This window comes from Gambusia affinis, linkage group LG23 (assembly GCF_019740435.1).
Source record: "Gambusia affinis linkage group LG23, SWU_Gaff_1.0, whole genome shotgun sequence".
NCBI classification, from domain to species: domain Eukaryota; kingdom Metazoa; phylum Chordata; class Actinopteri; order Cyprinodontiformes; family Poeciliidae; genus Gambusia; species Gambusia affinis.
In genome coordinates this window covers 3,572,219-3,596,259 of record NC_057890.1, presented here as the reverse complement: position 1 = coordinate 3,596,259, position 24,041 = coordinate 3,572,219, and the positions used below count along the sequence as shown (strand labels likewise).

The following is a 24,041-nucleotide window of genomic DNA, read 5'->3' as shown; positions in this document are numbered from 1 at the left end:
ATGTAATGATTGGTGTAATTTGGTGATCCAACGATGAGAGAGAGATGCTTTAATACCAAGTCATATCCTAAGTTTTAATATTTTGGCTGGAGTTCCAATCTCAACCTTTCTTAGTTGGATTTCTTCATGAGGGGACATCATGCCAAGGAACTTTACAAGACTTTTTCAGCTGATTTTGAACTGAAGTGGCTCAAATTCATATCAATTAACTACAGAGGAATCAAACCACAACTTGATCTAGCAAGACAATTTATACAAACATCTAAAAATGAATTTTTTGAGATTTGTGGAAGTCATTGGATCATTGTAAACTCTTGGTTCAAAGTATGTCGGTTTATAGGTTTAGACTTTCAACATGAACTGAGCAAACTATGATCAGTTTGATGTTTTTCTTTAACTAAGGTAACAAACATTTGTGCATAAAATGTTCACATCACTAAACCTTTGAACATGTATTGGATATTGATTAGATAACATTTTCCTATAGGAACAATCTTGACTTGGTCTCAGATGACACAACTTCTTTAATTACCTTTTTGATCATTTACTGCACTTCTGCTAATTTATTTAAGAATGTTTTTATTGAAGCCAGCGCAACACACAAGGCAGAGAAATAAAGTGAAATCAACTTTATTTAGATCTTTAGCCTTCGAGGAGAAAAGATCCAAGTTTAAATGATGAGGATCTAATTAAACATGTTATATTGAATCCCCTCTGCACATTTTATCATCGCTGCCCAACAATCTGGTTTCCATTCAGACAATTTAACAAACTTTTTTTCCTACAAAAGGTTTTTTATGAGCATTAAGAGTTCCCACAAATCCAGAAGCACTACCCCCACCTTGTGGCTCTGAGCTGCAATTACAACAAGTACCCTCTGATCCACATAGCACAGCAGGGAGCATCTAGTTTATTTCACTACTTTCCAGACAATTTGCACAGCTCATGTACACACACACACACTGAAATTACACATACACTTCCAGACACACTCGCTGCTGATTGGGCATCTGACTTTGGATCCAATCAGAGCCCTGTTTACAATCAGTCCTCAGATTGTAGGCCTTTCATTGGGTTACAAAGACTATTCAAGACAAAAGCACTGTTTTTTTTTTTTATGTCTTTCAGTTGAAATATTACAGAATTTTTTTTAAAGAAACATTGATGATATTGACTCAAGCTATGAAATTAGGATGCTCTCCTCCACACTCTTCAGAGTACATCTTTAGTCATCTCTGCAGCCTACAGCAGCTCCCCCAAAGTCCCATGATCTAAGCAAAATAAAGGGCTCTTGCAATTACAATTTATGATCAGGTCATTATTTTCTAACAAAATATGAAAATCTATAGAAAACAAATCTTCATTCAATAAAAGGTAGATAGATATATCAAAAAAGGAGGAAAACGCTGGCTCCCCGCCGTCGCTCGGCTCGGGAGGCCAGATTCCAGCAGGAGGAAATTGCACTTGATCGGATCAGCAGAACGGGTCTGGGAGGGGAAACTGGCGCTCCCTGCAAGTTCATTTCTTGCGGGCGTGTTTGTATTTGTCCACGTAGGCCTTCACCAGGTTGGCCACTTTGCTGGAGTTCACCTCTCCACTCTTGCTGTGGCAGACCTGAGCAGGAAAAAAATGTATCCGATTTGATTTCCTGCAATTATCTCATTCTAGCTAATAAAAATGTTAATATTTAGGTTGTTTTTTGGGGGAAGCGAGGGGGTTTACAGTGTATTTATTCATGTTGATATATTGATTAACCCACTGATGTCACACAGGGCTTTAGGGAACAAGGAAACCATTGGCAGAACTAGCGCTCACAATAAATACCCATAAACAAAGCTGACGATGAAATTAAGAGTTTGAATAAACACTGTATAAACACGTTTGATTAAAGTTAGATGCCATTTTGGATCCGACTGCGTTTGATCCCCAACATGTCCCCATAACCCTCTCCCACCCACCCACCCCACAAAAGAAAAGACAAAAAAATGCTCCCACAACCATTTCATTCGTTAAGCGTTCTTAGTTAAGTTCCAAAAGGTTAGAAATACAAACGTGTGTGTGTGTGTGTGTGTGTGTGTGTGTGTACCTTCTCTACTGCTTTGCGGACAATCTCCTTGTACTCCTCCTTTGTGATTTCCTTCCTCTGATAAAACGGTTTGATCGCCGTCTTCACTTCGTTTATAGCCTTCTCTTGGATCTGTTGTTTCTACAGCACAAACAGGAAGTGACACCATCAGCAAACAGGAGGCTGAACTCGATCGTATTGGCTCAGAGTGCCCTGCTGGGTACCTTCTCTTTTTTGGAGCTGTCGGCCTGGGCCTTGCTGTGCTGGCCGGTCTGTGTGGTGGAGGACGGCAGCGCCTGGCTGGAAGCCGGCTGGACCTGGGACGTTGTGGCCACACCCACTTTGGAAGGCGTGGGGAGGAGGGCTGGTTTGCTGTAGCCGCCGACTGTGCTCATCATCTGGAGTCGTATGGAATTTTTGTCATTCAGATAGACATAACTTGCTACAGCATTTTGAAGTTAGCTGCCATCTCCATGGTTACCATACCTGACCCGTGTGGCCCTCAGGCTGAGCTGCGACTGCTACAGTCTGGCCGGCGGCCTGCATGGGCGGCGGCGGCGGTGGGGGAGGAGGGAGGCCCTGGGCGGTGACTGTGGGCACCTGGAGCAGCGGCACTGCAGGATGGAGGTGGATGGGCACCTGAGGGGGTATGGGGTAGGAGGCAGCAGGCTGCAGGCTCACCGGCAGGGGGCGCTGCAGTGGGTACGGGTGGTGGAGGACGCCGAGCTGAGGAGGAGGAGGGGGAGGAAGGACGCTCAAAACAGCCACCGGTGCGTTACCAGGGACAACCTGGGGGTTAGGAGGAGTAGGGTCACCCTTTGATGGATCTAAAAGCACAAAACAGGGAGAAACAAATTTGAATAAATCAAAATATTTTACAGTTTCTACACATTTCATATACATTACTAGACATGTCCTTATGTCTGTTTTAAAACAGAAAAAAGCAGAGTTCACTATGAATTCATTCTATGAATTATTTATTAGGGCAAGGGAGGAAGCAAAAGAACAAATTAAAAGGAAGAAATGGAGGATAGGAAGGCAGGTAGTAAGGACACAAGGACATAAACAAGGAAAAAATTAATGGCAAAGGAAGGAAACAAAGTAGAAAGAAGGAAAGAAATTTGAAGGAAAAGAATGAGAAAAAAAGCAAAGGAGGAAAGAATAAATACGACAAACAAAAGAAGGAGAAGAGAGAACAAATAAAAGAAAGAATGAGAAAGGAAAAGGAGAATAAACAAGAAAAATAAAGAAACAAAATTAAGGAAATAATAAATAAATGAAAGAGTAAAAGAGAAAAAGAGAAAAGAAAGCCCTTCCAGACTGCAGAGGAACCCTAGTAATTTTCTGTCACAAGTTAGTCAATATAATCCGATATTCAGCTACAATTAATATTAAAAGAAATTAATTCTTCAAACACGTTTGCATCAAAATCTTTGAACTGACTTTTTTTTTTTTAATCTCCCCTAGTTGCCAAGCAACTCAGCCAAATCTCAGCACTGGCAATCACAACACCGAGCTGCTGCTGGAAGTTTAAGACTAGAGTAACATGGAAACATCTGAAAACATTTGGGTATTGTGAAAAAGTTCAACATTTTAGTCTCTAATGTCAGAAAGTTAAACCCATATAGAGATTTTATTGCACACAGTGAAATATTTCAACATTTTTTTTTTGTCATTTTGATGACCTTGGCTTATAATGAATGAAAACCCAAAATCTAGTGTCTCAGAATGTTTGAATATTGTGAAGAAAAAAGTTCAACAACAGAAACTTGTTTTACTTCCTAATCAGCTAATTTACTCAAAACACCTGCTAAGATTTCCTGAGCATCAAAATGGTTTCTCTGTGGGTCAGAGACACAGTAATGGAAAAACTAACAGCTGATTGGACAGATTCCAGAAGACTATCATGGACAACATAAACAAGGAGAGTTCTGTATATAAGCAAGTTCTAATTGTTTGACACTAAATTTCAGGTTTCTACTATCTGTTAGCAATAAACTAAAATATGACAAGAAATAAAGTTTTGAAATACTTCAATGTGCAACAAATCTATACGAGTTTTATTTCATAAATTATGAAAGAAATCTGATTGAAATCTCTTTTATGCTCCACAGTAAATCCCCGTTATATGATTCCTACCTTCACTCCTTGTCATGGTAGAACATTGTCTCAGCTTGGAATTTATATAACTAAAGTTTCAAATATATTATATAATATGCAGTGTGCGCAATTATTAGGACGGTGAATATTTTTTTGGCATATTTTCCGACTCCAGGCTGGATAGACTTGAATGCTTTATGGATTTAAGTGAAGCAGGTGGTATGTATCTTTGTAATGATGGAGGGGTGTGGCCTAAGGAGGTCAACACTCAATATCAAGGTGTGTGTAATTACTGGGCAACTTTTGTCCTTTAGGCAAAATGAACAATAAGAGAGATTTAGCTGACACTTAAGAGTCAAAAATGACCAAAAATATCTTTGAGGGGTGCAGAACTTTTTAAATTGCTGAGTTAATTTGGGCCTTGACCACACAAATACTAAATGATTTCGGGGGTCATTAATAAAAATAAGCCTAATAATTGTGCACACAGTGTAGAAGAAAGTGCTTTTTCAAGTATGGAGCTAAAAGTCTAGAAATAACCTGGTGGTGCTGGTGCCTGCTGCTCCTCCTCTTGTCGGTTCCAGGTGCCGGCTCCTCCTCTCTCCCTCTTGGAGTAATAATCCTGCACATCTGCAGGCAGCGTCCTCCTCACAGCCCAGCTGGATGCTGAAGACCATCCCGACCGGTCGATCATGGAGTCTCCTGGCTCCAGCTCCTTCTTTCGACTGCCGCCCCGGTTTTCATTGTAGCGGCTGTAAGAGTCGTTCCCTGAATTGTTGCCTGTACCTGAGAAATTGTTTCTTGGCTGCCAGCGCGTGTCGGGCGTTTCATCCTGTTGGCTGTAGAAGCTGCGGTTGCCACTGCCCCGTCCTGTGCCTCGACTACGATCAAAACCTCCACGACCTCCCCGTCCACGTGATTCTCCCTCGTTTCCGCCGCCCCTTCGCTGATCTTCCCACTTTGAACCACTGCTGAACCCTGAGTCGCGGCTCTTGTCTTCGCCCTCACCCCGAGTCTTTTCAGTGACCCAGTCAGGATTCTCAGACCAAGTCTGTCTGTCCTGAGAGCTTTCTAGAGACACACCATTTTCAAAGCGGCCAGACCCTCCTTGATATCTTCGACCCTCATGCCCAGACTTCCAGCCTCCTCTACGCTCCTTCCTCTGGGGAGACTGCTCTCTAGATGTTGCCCGTTCGGGGCTAGTCCCTCGCCTGTAAGACCTTGTTCTTGATCGAGATCTTGACCGAGATCTGGACCGAGACCTAGACCTTGATCGAGACCGACTCCTGGATCGTCTTCGCCTCCTTTCACGGCTGCGGTCCCTCCTGAAATAGTCTCGCTCTCCGTCCCGCTCCCTGTCTCTGTCTCTGCTGCGAGCGCGGGACGATCGACTCGAGGACATGTCATCACGTTCTCTTGACCGTGAGCGTCTTGATGATTCCCTCCTTGACTCTCTCCGAGGCGACCATTTGGAGGATGGCGAGTGGAAGCGAGAGCGCCGCTGCTTGCCATTCTTCCTCTCTTGGCTCCTTTCTCTCTCCCTTTGTGCCTTGGAACTGGCATTTTTGTTGACTTGGGTTTCAGGAGCAGTAGAAGGAGTTACTATGTCAGTATTGTAATCCTTGTCACTCGCAAGTTCCTGAAGGGAACTGCTCCCAGGCTCACTTGTGGGTGAGCTGCAGTCCATAGGGACAACATTTATGTCATCCTTATTTGTGCAATCATAACTCTGCGTGGAGTCACTGTTGGACTTGACATCATTCTTTGGTGAATCATTCTCTTTTGTTATGGCTTCCTCTTTCAACGGAGATTTCTCCTTGGTTGTGCCCTCCTCTTGGGCCACAAAGTCCTCTTTTGTTAAAGCCCCCTCTTGAGTTGTAGAGTCTTTCTCCACTATGGTTTTCTCTATGACCGTAGAGTTTTCCTTGGTTATGGCCTCCTCAAGGGTGCCAGAGCCCTCCTTCATGATGCCCTCCTCTTGGATGGTAGAGACTTCCTCTTTGGCCACAATGTCTTCAATGGGTGTAGGATCTTCCTTTGCCTGTTCTACAGAACTCGGGACTTCTGAATGCTCCTGTAATTCAGGCATTCCAATACTGTCCTCAGATGTGTTTGCATCTTCATCGGCTATGTTTTTGTCAAATTCTCTGTCAGCAGGGCAATCGGACTCTTTCAAATCCCTGCATATTTCCTCCTTTGATTCATTAGAAGATTCTTCTGGTATGGATGCCTCTAGTGATTCACAGACTTCCATCTTATCATCCAGGTCTGTGTTCTCATCACTCTGAAGAGACACTTGGTCTTCCACCGGGGTCATTTGAGAGTCAGGGGGAGATTGCAAAGTCCTTTCATCAAACTCTCTATCTGCGCTGGAAACAGGGCTGACGGGCTCATCTTTTTGGCTGTGGCTTTCCTCATAGGTCGAAACAGGACTGTTCTGAGTTGAGTCCATAAAACAGGATAAGTCATTTTTTTCTTCTCCATCTCTCTCTTCTTGTTGCTTTTCACAAGATTCTTCTTGCGTCACCTCTTTGTTTTGCTTAACACCATTCGCAGAGCTTATGTCTACTTGCTCATCAGCAGAGTTGCATCCATTCGACTCTTCTTTGAGGCTTTTTTCAGCAGTTTGCAGCTGGTCAGAGTTGTTCATATCTATGTCTTCTATAGTTGCATTCTCTTGTTCTTCCTTCTCAATGTTGTCATCTCCATCCTCCTCTTCCTCACTTACGGCTGGACTACTGTTTTTTCTTGTGGCTTTCCGTTTGCCACTGGCCTTTCTGTTTATCACCCGTTTCCCTTTCCTCTTTGTTGGCGCTGGAGAAGGTTTGCTCAGCTTGGAGGACTGGCCGGCGGATGAATCGGAGTCTGACAAACTGCCTTGTGCTGGGGATTTGGAGTCTGACGGAGTCTCTTCCTGACTTTTAGTGTTGCGTCTAGATCTTCTGGAGGGGAGAGACTCTGGCTCTTTGGTGGGTGGTTTAGATGTTGATGATCTGCTGCCCCGCTTCTCTCCTCCTTTAGGACACGTGACAGCACAGACAACACCCTGAAATACTACAAGACAGAACACAACAGTTGATCCTTATTGGACAGTACATAACAGACACAGTAAATAATGGGCAATTTTTTAGAATCTACATTTTGCCCCCAAGGAACAGGATTGCATGCCTCTGGAATAGACTTACTGGAATAGTAGCAACAACTATGACTTTAAAAATGTTGTTTCTGGGACAGTTTGACAATTAAAAAAAAGAAATCTGTATTTCTGTGATTTCTAAATAACTCTAAATAGCTCTTCATTATCTCCAAAACATCAGATGTTACTCACCAAAATTACTAGAGCTAAACGATGCACTGGGGATGAAGGGAGATGAGATGAGACCAAATGGAGATGAGCTGTTCCAACCTGGAAAACGCCACCTGCACAATGCAACAAAACTGTAAATCCTAAAAATGGCCATTTATCATATTGTGAAAAATGTCCAATCATGATAAAAAAATTTTATTAATCATAATACATTCCAATTAAGTTATCTGAAAACCTTGAAAAAAGACTGTGCTGTATTGCTTTTTTTATTTTTAATTTTTTTTTACAATTTTCTCCACTGTTTCATGAGAGCATCGATAAAGATCAATAGATTTAAAAATATGAAACGATACAAAGAGTTTGTGCAGTTAAATAAGAATCACAATTCATATCACCAAATTAAGAAACATATTTCATAAAGGTTATGTTTTCTAAGACTATAGGGTTTATACAGGAATCGCAGAGTTGAATTTACTACATTTTACTACCTTTTTTACTACCTCTACAATATTTTAACACAAAATCGAGCCAATTTTGGGAGATCGGTGATCGGTCGACATTTACGTCAAGCAAAATCATCCTTTGATCTTTTCTACTTCAGCAAAGGTCTACGGCAGCGCGCCTACGGGTGGCAAGGAAAATAATCGTCTTTTTGCCTTTGCAAAATTTCTGGATGCAAACAATAACACAAAAAGTGTCTAAATGGTATCAGCTAATAATGAATGATAAACTTGTACGTAAACGTTCTACCACTTTTCCTACAATTGCAGTGGAATTTTCACTTTGGAGTATGTTCACATGGCAATCTGTTATTGGCGGTGCGGTTGGTGTTATTTCATTTACTTAAGTTGCTGGAAGATAAAATGCTAGCTTGTCTCAACACGCTAGGCGGTCCCAACACAACGGATGCGTACAGCAGCTTGGAGTCTATCAGTGACAGCTCAGGTCCTGCCAGTATGGTAGTTCCAATTTTTTTTACAGATTTTAGTAAAACAAACCTCAAACTAAAAGTGAGAATCAAAGGAAAATTAAAAATATTTTGAAGGGATAATGAAAAATTTTCTACCTTTAGTTACTTCTTACTACCTTTTACTGGCCTCCGTTTGAGCTCATTTAATTGACCTTTAACCACTGCGCGGAAACCCTGGACTAGTGTTAGTGTTTTTTAGAGCAATGTGCTTTAGTGTCAAACATCACAATACCATCAGCTGGTTTTATTCATTAAGCTACAAAAAAACAACTTTCACTGAAGCTTTCAAATGCAGCTGAAGGGCCAGTGGGTGTTGAAGGAACAACTGAATCACTGTAGGTCTACCTTCCTCACAGCAGGGGTAGCCTGGAGTTTCATTACCTTGGGGGTCCGTCAGCAGGAATGGGAGCAGCAGAGGAGAGCCAAGGGCATCGTTGCGCCTGCAGCTTGCACTGTGTGATTCCAGTGTCGTATGCTAGGTGCTGGGCTAGCCACACAGGATCTACACTGCAGAACAAGAAAAAAACAACAACAAAAAACGCTAATACGTATACAATCCTAAAGCTACAAGCTGACAGCCAACGGTGAGACTTACACGTCCTGTGTTGTTGTCGTTACAGAGACGCAGGGGGGCGGAGACCACATGCAGCACTCTGTTCCACTCTCTCCACTCACCTGGATAAGACAAATGGAACACAGACGACATCAAACAAAGATGCTAAAACTGGAACAAGAGTAAAGGAAGCTCTGGAAGACCAACGAGAAATTGGATTTTGTTTTAGCCAGCAGTGGGATAAGCCAAGAGCAAGACAGGCAATGCTCAGAAGCAACAGATGCTCCACACAACGCCAGTCGCTAATATTGATTGGATAATCCAGGACTGTGATTGCTGGGGTAGGTCACAGACGAGGTTGAGACTCGGATACAATTGTGTTCAAAATGACAAGTAGACCAAAAACGGTTTTTAATTAATATTTCTGTGCGACATATTTGTGTAGCAGAGTTACTTGTTAGTAGTTTAATAATTTGAAATATTCTCAGGATAAGATCCGTGTGTAGAATCCGTGTGAGTCTTAACCTCACACCATCCGTCTTTTATTATTGACAATTAATGGTGTGATTCAGTTTGCTGTAAATCACACCAAGCTCAAGTTTATCACAAAACCCCTCCTTCATTTGTGCCTCAAAGCCAGGGAGTGACTGAAAATAATATTACGGTTTGTCAGATGGAGAATTTCCAATCTTCCCAGTTATTCGACTCTACTGGACTAAGCATTTTCACCCATTAATAATAATCAAAATTTCAGATTGTTTGGATTTAAATGAGTCCTTTTAAGTTTCGAACCACAACAGCAGAAATGTGTTTCCAGTAGAAATGGATGAAGAAGTGCACCTTTTTTCTGTTCAGAGAAGATGGCTCCTCGACGTTACCTAAAAAGAGATATTGATAAATCAGATATTATAAAGACGGTCAAGGCACATTTGTGGAAGAAAAAAAGCAAAAACATACACTTCCGCACGAGCCCTCTTGTTTTGACATCAGATTTCCTCTCCATTTTCTGCTGCCGTAATGTCCTGCCAGGCTTGTTTCTGTATGAACAAGAAAAATGAATACCATTTGAGTTTAAAGAGAAACTGATCGTTCTTTAGTCAAACACCAGAATGTGTCAGGAGAACTCACTTGAGACAGACTTTCTGTTCAGGTTTTCGACAGCAGCAAATATCAGATTCTATTTGAGTTGTTTGTCTCCTTACAGGAATCTAAAAAACAAAAAAAGACATTTCCATGCATCGAAAAATAGATTTGCTACCTTACCAATGAGTTCTTTTGTTTCCATTTTTATAATCAAAGATAAGCAGGGTGAAAACAAAACATTTTAAAATTATGTTTATATTTATTCAAGGGAAGGAATACAGATGGATAATGGCTCAAAACATATAGTGTTCATTAACACAAAGAAGAGGTATATTCTTTAATTGCCAAGTCAGCTGATTTGAACCACAATGAGCATTTCACTTGTTGAAGACTAAACTGGGGACAGAAAGACCCACAAACTTAAAGCCACTAAATTAAAGGCTTGGCAGGATTATAATGCATGACTGAGGCTGTTCAGACTGTGCCTTGAAAACTATCAAATACATATCTGATGTACTTTCACATGTGGAAGGGGCACAAATCTGAATGTTTGGGAGAGTGAAAAGATTGCACTTGGGCTGTTCAGACAGTCATGTAAAAGTCAAAAAGCAAAGGTTTTTTTTCAACCAAGTATTAGAAATTCACTAGCCTGGTCGTCTTCCTATGCAATTCCACTCGATTTTCAGTTCCCCTCAGTGCACTGTTTGGGATTTCTCTCATTGAAGTGGATTTCTCCGGTGGAATTTCAAACCAATCAGCTAACAGTAGGAGAATTAGAATTTGATGTTGATTTTCTGTTTCTGTTTTTGAACTGTAGTGTGTTTGTAGCAGAGGAGGCGAGCGAAGCTGTTCAGTCCGTGTCGGCCACGCCTTTAACAGCCGACTCGTTCAGCTCAGCACTTCTCTCTTCGTATTGGGTGATGTCATCCAATACGACCAAATGTCAGCAATTGGGTACAGTTTTAAACTTCAATGGAGTCCACGCCTCTGGGAAGTAATCGTTTCTCAATAGCCGACACTCCAGACCCTCTGGACAAAGCAAAGCGTAAAACAATGGGCTGGTTCTTACCTGGCTAGAATTTTAAATAAACATTATTTAATGTTTTGAATTTGCTCAATTAGTTTTGGGCCCTTGAAGCTTAATTCAATCTCTGAGTTCAACCCACTGAATTAAAGCTGAAAGTTTTCACTTCAACTGTATCGAAGTTGCTTCATTTAAAATTCATTGTGGTGATGTACAGAACCAGAATGATTTATGATACCTGACTGTATAACTGATTAACCAGATTGTTTAGTTCACTTTAACTTACTACTGCCTGACCTGTCGTATTAAGAAACCTCTTCAATAAAACCTCTGACAACATAAAGGAGGTCAAAAAACCTCAAAAAGCAACAAATCCAGTTCAGATCCAAAGAAGGTCGACATCGCATCAAAACCATCTGGCTTTTTGTTCCAACCTCTACAAATATTGTCTGAATCACATCAGACATTGATCTGCTCAGGTCAAACAGAAACTAGCTCTCAGTTTCATAACAACGTTATGAAGTTACCAGAAAGCGCTGCAGTTAAGAGTTTACTGACCTGCACGAGGCCGAGGTGGCCGTCCCATCTGTAAACATTAGTGAATGGTCTTCTGTCCACAGGGCACGAGGAAGACATCTGCCATGGAAGCGCAAAAAACACTTGAAATTTTTCTAACTGATTCAAACAGAGAAAATTTTCAAAATGTGTTTTAGTTTTCACAAGTGTCACCTGTGCCCATGTGAGGAGGCATCTGAGGCAGAAAACATGGCAGCAGCTGTCCGGCATGGCGAGCTCCCCTCCGGCCAGCGCGCCCAGGCAGACCGGACACTTCTCTGGCTCCTCGCCGTCGGCCCCATCTGACGCGCCCTGGCCCCCTGAACACACAACAAAATAGATTGCTAAACAAAGGATCACTTAAGCACAATTGACATCAAGGCAGATTACTTGAAAAAATAACAACAATCCACTTCAAGGACTTTATATATATATATATATATGTTTTTTTAAAAAGACCCAAACATCTCACCACTTCCAGCTCCAGTCATGTCCGGCCCTGGATGGTCCTGATCATGACAACGACAGAAAGATAAAGATTAGAACTGTCCCAGCTGGAAATCCATCAAACAATATTGACAACTTCCACTGCTCTCCATGGTTCCAGCTCGGTTTAACAGGAGTTAGTTGTGCGATTCGTCTTTACCAGTAAAACAACAATTCAAGCTTTTAAAGTCAGGCCTAGGTGACGTAAGGTGTGTTTCATGTCTATTTAATAACTCACGGAAGCAGATCAATAATCCTGCTGAGACGGGAATATTTGAACTGCCTGAAATAGACTAAAACATTTAGCATAGCACTGGCAGTTAGCTGGCTAAAAAAGGTCAACAACGCATGGTTTGAAAAACCACGCAGTCTCATAAAGGATAATATTTTAAAATGGCAGAAACTTCCATGCGTAAAGCAGCGGCTGCAGGCTAGCTACCCGAGAAACTAGCCTGACTGTTTAAGAAATCCAGGTTGTTATACTTTTGTTGATCTCTAAATAGCAAGATATCAAAAAGCTATAATATTAATAAAAATTAAAACTGTTGCCTGTCAACACTGAACATCCTGAGTGAAACATTATAATAGATACATATGCACTTAAACACATGAAATAAAAGCCATATAATCTTTACTTTTTAGCATTTTTTATAACACTAACCAGCATTTTGCAACCATTTACCAAGAGTTTCTTTAATCATGTGAATTTATGACCTTAACCTATTCAGAACATGTTCTATTTATACAGTATTTAAAAAAAAGTGTTTGCACCTGTATAGACTGCCAGACTTCCATTTTAGTAAGCAGTTTTCAAATGATGATTTCATGTACTGAGAAAATAAAATTCACCACTTGTTCAATTGTAAACCAACTGTCCATTTTTCTGCAACTGACACCAGTATAACCAGCAACATCCAGGCACACTGACTCCCAGACCTGCAGAGTCAAGAAATTACTGAAAAAGAATTTGTCTGACAACACGAAGTGTGACAACACATCTCAAAACGCAACACATCCTGCCTGTAGATAAAGACATTTAGTAAGATGACAAGAGAATCAAAGTCAGTTATATTGTCAGTCTGGGAAGTGTTACAAACTAGGGTTGTCAAAGATTCTCATTTGTGTCAAAGATCAATACAAACACTGATCTTTGACAAACAGACATTTTCATCTTCCTGCAGAGGCTCGTGGGAACAATCACGGCTCAAACACCAGCAACATTACCAGCAGACCTGGAGAAAGAGCCGTTCAACCTTCTTTGGGCTGAAAGACAAAAGCATTGCTCCAGCATTTCTCCAAAGTATTTTGCCAACGAGGCAAAAGAACAGGAAAAGGCCAAAGATGTCGGTAAATAAGTCGGACAGGATAAGCTATCGCTAGCTTTTTAACCATTTGCAGTTTAGTAATAGTTTAATCCTCTTGCTTCAACTGTCTCGTAGCAAAGATGGGTTTTATTCCGTCCTACTGTGGGTATGATCAGACCCAGGTACACAACCAGGGATAGACGCTACATCAGTTGTGAAATGTGAAAAGTCACACAGCTAATGTAGCAAATAAGACATAATGAGAGCAAACGTATTCAGCCTGAAGCTAACAATCTGCACAGAAACTCCTCAGAACCAGTGGGACCCTACCTTGATGACTAATTATCACCGAAAGAAAATTAAATATGGAACTGAACTGACCACTGCCAACAGGTTTTATCTCAATGAAAATAGGATGAAATTGTAATTGGTCATAATGTTCTGTTTATCGGAAAGAACACCAAGCCTTAAAAAACATTTTCTGGTGGTGTTGAAAACCGTCTTTATAATAAGTTTGCCACAATACTCTGGGAAAATACTCAAAGCCATTTTCACCTCCGGACAGTTCGAAAACCAGTGGCCTAATCAAAGTCTGGCTTAAATCAGCCAGATTTAAGTCTGGCATGAAAAACACATTTCATTGTCCTTGACACAAACACATGTGTCATGAAAAAAAAAGCTGCTCAAATTTAGAACAACAATCCTCTACAACAAAGATCAACTACTTGATCAAATGCTTGATGCCAGTTAAAAACTGGCACAACAGTTGTTGGCTTTAGCGAATGATTACTTTATATCTTTTTATCCTCTAGATTCATAACATTATTTGAAAAACCATATTTAGTATTTACTCTGGGTTTTTTTTTTTAATCTCTTACAAAAGTTCATTTGTTAGTTTGAAACATTTAAGTGAGATAAAATAGCAAAAACTGAGAAATATTTAAGGGTGTGGTGGAAATAGTATTTGTGTCAAGGACAATGAAATGTAATCTATTTTGTTATATCTAGAGTTTTAAAGAGGTGTCTGAGGAATAAACGAGGAATGAATTGCTGACACTGCTATTTTGTAGTCGCTGGTTATTTCTGATTCATCCACCATGTTGATATAGTCAGGTTCCAGTGGATCCCTTGGTCGTAAAAACAGTTGATTATCAAAGGTTAAGTTGGACCAACATTTGAAGATTAGAGGGTGCTGTTGAATCAAAATGAAAGTGAAATAATTTTAGGCTTTGATTCCGTCACTCACCTTGTGTTGAAACACGGACACCAATTGCTTATATTTAAGATCAAATCAACTCCAAGTTTTCTTTGGAGAGTTCAGACTTGACTATGTCTGAGTCATCGTAAACAAGCCTATCAGTAGCCAATGTTAATGAGCCACCGAGCGAGTAAACTCCCTCATCTTGCTTCTGGGGATTGAATCAGATTAGTTTTTCATATAATATTTTAATATAAAAATCTATCCAAGTGAACCATTTAAGGTCACACTGACTCAGTCTGATGCTCTGGCCTAAAGACATTCTCCTCCACTCCGCTGATAACATGTCAACACCACTGCTGAGCTTTGTTTTTCAACTGTCAACCCAACTTAGTTAATCAGAGGCCATTAATAACAACCGACTAACTGGTGAATCTCTGACCAAACTCCAAACGTTTAACTAAACCTAAATGTATAAAATGGGATCCAGCATGTGATATAGGTTTGCAGTTTATATTTTTAAAAGCTGTTTTGGTGAGCACGGCCTCCAGTCTGGAGATACTAAATTAGCACCAACTTGTGCCAACACGACGGTAACAACATCGTTGTTATTGGATAGCAGGACAACTACAGTTAGCTACAACCAAAGACTTCTGGAAGCTATTTCCGTGTTATTAGTGCAGCGACCTGAGCGCCTGAATACTGTTTATTATTAGCCACAACGACTGCAATGAAGGTCAGGAGCTAGCTAGCTGGCTAGGAGACAGCTAAAAGCTAGCGGATTTGAACAACAGCACCTGCTTACGTCGCCTGTAGCTCCCAAGCAGCTAGCTTCGGTTAGCTAATGTAAATGATCGCTACTCACCTTTGAACAGAGCTGAGGGTAAATTCTACGCTGTGTTTTTAGCGTCTAAGTCCTTGCTGTTTTGTTCGGCCAAATGAAGATATCCGGGAAGTATTTTTAGCGAAAAATGAGGTATAGATTTCAGAAAGTCTCAGCCACATGTCTTGCAGTCTGGCTGCAAAAGTTGCGCTTCTGGCACCCCCTATTGGAAGCGGTGAGCATTACAGCACAATGTGGATTTATGCATTTGGTTTCGTTTACGAAAACTCAGGCTGCAGATAGGACGAAAGGGACACTTCAATGTGGAGCTAAAATTGTCTCATAATTTGTAAATCTGAATATTTACAGGCTGAGGAAACCCAACCTGGGATCTCTGGATTTTCAGCAGGATTTTCTGTCTCCTCAGTCCAATGCTGTTGTCTTATCTCAGTAATGCTGGAGAATCATCACACAAAACAGACACGCATCCTTCATTTCTGTCTAAATAACAGGTGATTGAAGAAAACTTTCTGATTAAATCATCAACATGTCCTCACCATTTCCACAATCTGTTACAACCAGCAGATTAGTAGGTGGAGTAGGTCTTCTGCTTTAATTGTTGGTCCACTCAAGTCATGTGACATGAGTTGATGTGGAAATGAAATAAAGAGAAAAGACAACAGAGTTGAAAAGGAAAATATACATAGACAGCAGATAGAAACAGTTTCTACAGCTCAACTTTCTGCAGCTATACCTGAAATGTTTAATTATGTTGAAATATATAAATGTTCTTACTTTTTTTGTCAACTGGGTTCTCTTATCTTCCTCCACCTGACTGACGGTGTTGAAGGTGGAGGTTTACAGACTTGGAAGATCCAACCTGGAATGATCAGAGACATTATTGATCTGCAGAATCTGAACTAGGGGTCAAAAATCAGCTCTGGTTTTTCTATAATGTTTCTAAAATTCTTTAATATTCAACTTCTGACCCATGAACAGGTGAATTTTCAGCATAAGATTCTATGGCAATGCTTGATTTGTTATTGAAGGACCTACTTCACATGATCTGTGTCTCTTTATCCCGTTCTCAGGTGTCCCCCCTGTTGCATCGGGAAACTCTTCTTCATTAAATCTCTGGAATTTCTGCAGGATTTTCTGTCTTCTCTCTCCTGATTGGTCCAGCGCTGCTGTCTTGTTTCAGTCATGCTAGTGAACCAACACATGATCAGATAAACATTTCTTAATTGCTATCTAAACAGATGATTGAATCAGACCTTCTGATCAAGTCATCATCATATCCTCACCTTCTCCACAACCTGTTACAACCAGTCAATCAGCAGATGGAGGAAGTCTTCTACCTTCATTGTTGTTCAACTCAAGTCATGTGACACGAGTTGATGTAGAAAAGACAACAGGGTTAGAGAGAATGTACATGGACAAAGAACAGTTTTGAAATTTGACTGCCGCTTCATCCATATTTCAAATTGTTAGCTGGATAAAAATAAGTTTTCTTACTTTTTTGTCAACTAAGTTCTCTTATCTTCCTCCGCCTGACTGGTGGTGTTGAAGGTGGAGGATAACAGGCTCGGGAGATCCAACCTGGGATGATCAGAGACATTAATGATCTGCAAAGTCTAAATCTAAGATCAGAAATCAGTTCTGGGTTTTCTTTGAGGGTTCTGTTAGTAGTGTAGTTTTGAGTCATGCGAGTGAACCAACACATGATCAGACACACATTCCTTAATTTCTAAATAATTCTAAATAACAGATGACTGATTCAGACTTTCTGATCAAGTCATAATCACCATTTATAAATGGTGAGGACATCAGTAGGTGCAGTAGGTCCTCTGCTCTATTCCTGATCCTCCTTCTGTCATCAGGGCCCGGCTGTTATGAAAAGACTCAATGATAAAAATCAGACAAAACAAAAGGGTCAGTGAGAAGAAAGTACAGCAAGAAGAAGGAAACAACCTCCTGTATGTTGAACATTTTTTGTTGTGTAAAAGTAAATGCTCTTACTTTTTTTGTTAACTGGGTTCTCTTATCTTCCTCCATCTGACTGGGGGCGCTGAAGGTGGAGGTTTACAGGCTGAAGAGATCCAACCTGGGATGATCAGAGACATCAGAGATCTGAGGTCTGAACCTGGATCACAGACTAGGTTTGGGTATTTTTTAATTAAATCCCTCAATCATAAATTCTGTCTATGTTCTCTTCTGTCTTCTCTTTTCTTATTGGTCCATTGCTGTAATTTGGTCTCAATACAAAATATGATCAGGCGAATGTTCCTTACTTAATCTAAGTAAGTAAGGTTCCTCAATATGGAGGAACGCTTTCTAAATTACCAATTGTAAATTTCTATTTCTATTTTCATTTAGTAAAGCTGATGGTCCCCCACGCCAGCAGGAGGCAAGCAGGTATCACGTGAATGTAGAATGCGAAAACTTACCAGCAGTATGAAAAACAAGAAGGAAACCAGGAGGACAGGAGCCACATGGAGAGCGACGAAAGAATCCAGCGATGAGCAGCTAAAACCTGAAAGATTAAAACTGGGAGACTGGATTAGTGGAGGAACAGGTGAGAACAATTTACAATATTAGAGAGCACCGTGTGGGGAAGCCCCACTATGACACCCTGAAACATGGGAGAGTAGAGAGGAAAACACAAAGAGTGAAACAGAAAGCCCAAGTGACAGAGAGATCTCAAAGTCCTCAAAACAGAGACAGAACCACAAAGAGAATCATGGAAGAAGCAGTCTCACTGCGAGCTGCTCTGTCTGGGACTGATACTTACTTTTCCCCTGTGTGTTAAAACTTTAAAACCGATGTTTCGATCCGTTTATACTACAACACAACCAATTATATTGTGTCCCCGTTCGTTTTTTCATGTCTTAAATATTAGAAGGTGACAGAAACGTTGATTGAATTTTAAACAGTTTAATTTGCAGCAGTGTTGTCGCAATTGTATTGGTTCCATTGTCCCGAGCTGTGTTGTCTCAATTCTTTTGATGTTTAATTTTTACTCAGCAAGATTGTTTTAGATGTAGTTTTAATCCTGAAGCGTTGTCTCGATACTTTTAGCATTTATTGTTTATGCACCAGCGATATCCGACTCCTTTTAGTGTTTTTTGTAAAGAAATATGGTCTCATTCCTCAGAAATTTACATTTGTCTCCTCCAGCATAGAGTCATTCTTTGATTAAACAGCAAAAAAGTCTGCATTGCCCGTCCAGCCAAAATCCTTATCAACTAAAATACAAAATCCAGCAGCGGGATAAAGAAAAGCCCCCGGTGCAAGACGCTACCTAAGGCGTCCTCAGTCCTGCCAGAATTTTTAACATTTAAAATATAAAATCTAGCAGCAGAACAACAAAAAGCCCCGGTGCAAGACGCTACCTAAGGCTTCCTCTGTCCCGGTAGAATCCTTACCATCTAAAATACAAAATCCAGCAGTGGGATAAAGAAAAGCCCCGGTGCAAGACGCTACCTAAGGCGTCCTCAGTCCTGCCAGAATTCTTAAGATTTAAAATACAAAATCTAGCAGCAGAACAACAAAAAACCCTGGTGCAAGGCGCTACCTAAGGCTTCCTCTGTCCTGGTAGAAAGCCATTGGCTTTAATAGAACAATAGAGAAGTGATGATGTCCAAATGTGACTTCCCAGGTAGGTATTCAGTTTTTCAAGATCCCGATCTAATCAGAGTCACTAGACAAGTCGTAGTGAGGTCTAAACCACAACTCTCTGAAACCCTCTCTTCCTGTAATTCCGTCAGATGTTGAAGGTATTGGATCCTCTTCTATGTCCTCGTCAGACCCCATCGAGAAACTGAAGTTAGAGGATGACCAAAGTGGTTCTCTGGAGTATGTTGATGGTGAGAGACTAAGACTAGGGACAGGGGAAAACAGAATGGGATCCTCCCATGACATTGATGGGGAAGAATTGAAGAGTGGTGACCAATTGGGATGCTCCAAGTGTGTCATAGATAAGGGACTGAACGTAGGGGGTGATGGACTGGGATCCTCATATCCCATTTTAGATGAAGGACTGAAATCACAGGGTGACAAAATGGGATCCTCCGAGAATGTCACTGATAAGGGACTGAACGTAGGGGGTGATGGACTGGGATCCTCACATCCCATTTTAGATGAAGGACTGGAATCATAGGGTGACAAAATGGGATCCTCCAAGGATGTCACTGATAAGGGACTGAACGGAGGGGGTGACAGAGTGGGATCCTCACATCTCATTTTAGATGAAGGACTGAAGTCACAGGGTGACAAAATGGGAACAGGGGATGACAGAATAGGATCTTCATGGTCTGTCTTATGGTAGGCAATGAACACAGGAGTTGACTGAACGGGCTCATTCTCCCATTCTTTACCATATCTGCCAATGCCTTGAAGGCCCTCCTCCCAACTGGGTTTCTTGGCAGGGGGCTCCTCTTCATCATTGCTGTCCCTGGTCCTTTTGGCAGAGGGCTCATCTTCAGCAGCACTGTCCCTAGTCTTCTTGGCAGGGATCTCCTCTTCACCATCACCACTGTCCCTGGTCCTCTTGGCAGAGATCTCCTCTTCACCATCACCACTGTCCCTGGTCCTCTTGGTGGGGAGCTCCTCTTCAGCATCACCACTGTCCCTGGATCTCTTGGAGGGGAGGTCATCTTCAGCTTGATTCTCCCTGGTCCTTTTTGCAGAGGGCTCCTCTTCACCATCACCACTACCCCTGGTCCTCTTGGCGGGGAGCACCTCTTCAGCACCACTGTTGCTGGTCCTCTTGGAGGGGAGGTCATCTTCAGCTTGATTCTCCCTGGTCCTTTTTGCAGAGGGCTCCTCTTCACCATCACCACTGTCCCTGGTCCTCTTGGTGGGGAGCTCCTCTTCAGCATCACCACTGTCCCTGGTCCTCTTGGCGGGGAGCACCTCTTCAGCACCACTGTTGCTGGTCCTCTTGGAGGGGAGGTCATCTTCAGCTCGATTCTCCCTAGTCTTCTTGGCAGGGGGCTCCTCTTCATCACCACTGCCCTTTGTCCTCTTTCTGTTTTTGCCAGTCACAGATGTCACATTAGCCGCATCCTCTTCCAAACCTACCTGGAAATGTTGGGAGATCCCCATAGATCTGAAGTCCTCTTCTGGTTTTTCTAGTCCACATGTGAATATAATGCTGGTAGGAATCACGGTACCAAAACTAATCTTTGGTGAAAGACCATCCTCCTTCACAGCACCCACCTTCCGTGTAGCTTTCTTGACGATCCGGTGGCCAAAAGTCACGGAAGTTGTGTCCCCTTCCAAACCTACCTGGTGATGTTGCAAGGTACCGATAGGTCTGGAATCCTCTGGACTCAAAATGGGCTCTTCCCATTTGTCAAGTCCACAAGTGGATTCAAGAAAAGTCAAGAGAGAAATTCCCTCTTGAGGCTTCTGAACCATCCCTATTTCACAAATGTATTTAAAATTTGGAGGAAGAACCTCCAGCAGCTGTGATGCAGCATAAGCAGGGTCCACTCTCAGAATGGAGCTGGTAGTACAGCTACCACTACCACTGCTAGTGCAGTTATTACCAACCTGGACTTCACTGGAGCTGATAATACAGTCCACAGAGTCTGGAGGTGAACGACAGCTTGAGTTTCCCTGGTCTTCAGAGACTGATGGGGAGTGAAATATGAAGTATAAGTGAAATGTCGTCTGACATCTGCGAGAAAACATTTGACCACATTACTGAGATCCTTACCATTGTCTGAATGTCCCCCCAACACTGGGGATCCATCTGTTGAGTACGGAAAAGAAAACAAAATACTATAGTTCAGTATCAACACCTTCACAAAAATCTAAAGAAATGTTTAGAGAGAACACTGAAATACCAAAAATACATTAACCCAGGTTTGAGAATGTCTTTAGTTTTATTGATCTGATTTAATTAACAGTGTTATTGCTATACTAGATGTGATTATACAATAAGAACATGAATTAAGAAATAGAATTAATAAAGCTCATCTTTAGTCACAGCAAAACAGCAAAAACATATTTTACATAAAAAACAATAACAACACACTAATCTCAATGATCAAACATGTTTGGATAATTATCACTCAGAGAAACAAACTTGCAGCTTCACCTTTGGTACCAATCAATCATTTCAATCATTAAAGACAACAAATCAAGATAATTATTTTTCTAATGAATTTTAACATTTACTGATTACATTCAAATTCCTTCTGAAAATGATACATCACTAAAATGCAATGGAGCAAAACTCTGTTTTTCTGGTCTTCAGTACTATACACTAAATGATTTTGTGACTTTTTGAAATTAATAGGCACAAATTGATTGTTCTTTAAAGATTTTTTAAAAGAATAATGTTGTGTTGTTATTTAATCAATGTATCCATGGAGACTATATATACCGCATTTTTCAAAAACCTGGTGTTTCCAAAATTTCTTTCAAACCAAAACAACTACGGTCAGCATTTTCCAAAATGTCAAATTTTCATAAAAAATCACAAAGCAAATTCATTCAACTCACAAATATGTTACATCCCACAAATGCAAATATTTTTAAAGGCTCAGAATTTCCAAAATCTGAATACCAAAGTCATCTTAAGCTGATTTTAACCAGATCAAATAATGTTTTTTTTCTTGTCAAATTAGTTCACTCATGTACGAAAACTAAACACGCATAATGAAAATTTATCAGTAGAAATTAATTTTTTAAGTATTAGGCTTATTTATTGTATTCAGTTCAGTACATCCATGCAAAACACGAATGTTTGTCAGGACATATGTCAAAAATAGGTCAAAAAATAGGTCCAGAACAATCAAATTTTGAGTTAGATAAATTATTTTTTTTTTTATTTTGTCTGAAAACAAAATAAGAAATAAGAATAAGACCGTAAGCATTCGTGACATTTCCAGAATCAGATTTAAAAGAGTTAAACTAACTATATATATATATATATATATATATATATATATATATATATATACATATATATATATATATATATATATATATATATATATATATATATATATATATATATACGACAATATTTAGCAGCTACAATCCATTATAGTATCATCAACGTTTGTATGAATGGAAATGACTGATTTTATGTAAAGTGTCCTTGAGTGTCCTAATAAACCTCTATTTAAATCTGATGTCATCGCCATGGAAACCAAATATGTTTATCACGGTATGTAAAAAAAAAATAATGGTCAAGATCAAGTTAGATTACAAAGAAGTCATCAAAATGTATTGGACACCAAAGTCATCAGACATGATACTTTCAGGCTAAAAAGCATCGTTTTTGCTTTTTCAAATCATTTCAACATGTTAAAGTTCCTGGCTATCGAAAAAAACAAACAAACAAAAAAACAGGTCAACATGTCTCCATCTTGAAAACATAATGAAACTAAAAAATTAAACTGGCTGTCATAAGGAAAATACATTTACAAAAATGTTAAAGTAATATTAAAAGTTTATTTTCATTCGGCGTATCCATGGATACTGAGTATTTACCACGGCATTTTTCAAAAACAGTTTTTTGTGTTTTTTTTAACCAGCATAACATTTATTCCCAAACATTAGCGTTAACATTCCAGATATGCATCCACAAATGTCAATAATGTAACGCATACAATAACACACAATAAGGTATCTTAAAACAATTTCAATTAACTCATACATTTGTTTCACCCCACAAATGCAAATTAGGCCTATTAAACTTGACGTCGTCAAACTTGACGGATAGAATAGCACCGTTTTTGTTTTTTCAAATAAAGTCACCCATGTTAGATTTCCTGGCTATGCAAAATAAAAAATAAAAATAAAATAAATAAAACAGGTCAACATGTCCATTTCCTTAAAAAAAAATATCAAAAATAACCAATTAAATTATAGGTTTATCATACGGGGAAATACGTGTTTTTTAAAGTAATATTAAATATCTAGTATTTTTTATTCAGCGTATCCATGGAAACTGAGTGTTTATCGGAGCATTTTTCAAAAAATAACGGTCACGAACAAGCAAATTTTCCAATAATTTGACATTAATTCAACTAATTTGACTGTAATTCACGCCACAGTTTAGATTCCTGACATCTCCAGCGAAATTCAGCTAAAAAAAGCCTCATTGGATAAGAAAGATCTATGCTAGCAAGAATGCTAATTGTCTTTTTTTTCTGTACAGCAGTCAGACTTTCTTCAAAAACACACACAGACACAAAATAAACCAAACAATTCACTAGTATCTTAGGAATAACTTGATTTTGTTTATTTAAAATAGTAGAAGAATAATATTAACCTTCCAGCTGGTCACCCTCCTGGTGCTGCTCCTGGCCAGGAACCATCTTCGGCAGTTCTTCTTCCACCACAAGATTCTTCGGCAAGTGCGTTTTCAGCAAATGCTTCTTCAGCGAGTTTTGCAAGTCAGGCTCTCAACAGGTTCAAACTTTCCGAGGCGTTCAATGCTCGTTCAGCCGTCTCCTTCAAAAGTCCCGTAGCAAAGGGGAAGAATTCAGAAGGTCAGGGTCATTTATAGGGTTGCCAATGTTGATGTCGTTTCCATGACTTTCACTGACAAA

General features: G+C 40.2%; 2 protein-coding genes and 1 long non-coding RNA gene across 5 annotated transcripts; 1 reads left to right on the top strand and 2 right to left on the bottom strand.

Moving 5' to 3' along the window:
- Nucleotides 1-614: 614 nt before the first annotated feature.
- Nucleotides 615-18,006, bottom strand: scaf11 (SR-related CTD-associated factor 11). 3 transcript variants are annotated; one of them, XM_044107939.1, is made up of 21 exons: nucleotides 17,916-18,006; nucleotides 17,488-17,572; nucleotides 17,274-17,355; nucleotides 16,773-17,067; nucleotides 16,525-16,674; nucleotides 16,264-16,348; nucleotides 16,026-16,037; nucleotides 12,130-12,166; nucleotides 11,832-11,977; nucleotides 11,661-11,738; nucleotides 10,124-10,203; nucleotides 9,953-10,032; nucleotides 9,836-9,873; nucleotides 9,038-9,117; nucleotides 8,824-8,949; nucleotides 7,494-7,585; nucleotides 4,706-7,219; nucleotides 2,552-2,892; nucleotides 2,290-2,463; nucleotides 2,087-2,206; nucleotides 615-1,614 (listed from the first exon to the last, which is right to left on the bottom strand). In XM_044107939.1, exons 7-21 carry the CDS (start codon nucleotides 16,026-16,028, stop codon nucleotides 1,519-1,521), a joined length of 4,005 nt encoding a protein of 1,334 aa, XP_043963874.1. In that variant the 5' UTR covers nucleotides 16,029-16,037; nucleotides 16,264-16,348; nucleotides 16,525-16,674; nucleotides 16,773-17,067; nucleotides 17,274-17,355; nucleotides 17,488-17,572; nucleotides 17,916-18,006; the 3' UTR covers nucleotides 615-1,518. The 3 variants fall into 3 exon arrangements, with proteins under 3 accessions (XP_043963874.1, XP_043963873.1, XP_043963875.1); XM_044107938.1 differs by having other exon boundaries at nucleotides 16,026-16,348; XM_044107940.1 differs by lacking the exons at nucleotides 16,026-16,037; nucleotides 16,264-16,348; nucleotides 16,525-16,674; ... (2 more) ...; nucleotides 17,488-17,572; nucleotides 17,916-18,006 and adding an exon at nucleotides 15,511-15,671.
- On the top strand, nucleotides 15,570-17,956 carry LOC122826281. Its single transcript, XR_006369760.1, has 4 exons — nucleotides 15,570-15,703; nucleotides 15,838-15,980; nucleotides 17,543-17,627; nucleotides 17,845-17,956. It is a non-coding gene; the product is annotated as an uncharacterized LOC122826281 (long non-coding RNA).
- A 1,149-nt stretch (nucleotides 18,007-19,155) lies between the features above and the next one.
- Nucleotides 19,156-24,013, bottom strand: LOC122826801 (nucleolar protein dao-5-like). The gene is made up of 3 exons (XM_044109139.1): nucleotides 23,762-24,013; nucleotides 21,191-21,226; nucleotides 19,156-21,104 (listed from the first exon to the last, which is right to left on the bottom strand). The coding sequence occupies exons 1-3, from the start codon at nucleotides 23,805-23,807 to the stop codon at nucleotides 19,156-19,158; spliced, it is 2,031 nt and encodes a 676-aa protein (XP_043965074.1). The 5' UTR covers nucleotides 23,808-24,013.
- Nucleotides 24,014-24,041: the final 28 nt, after the last annotated feature.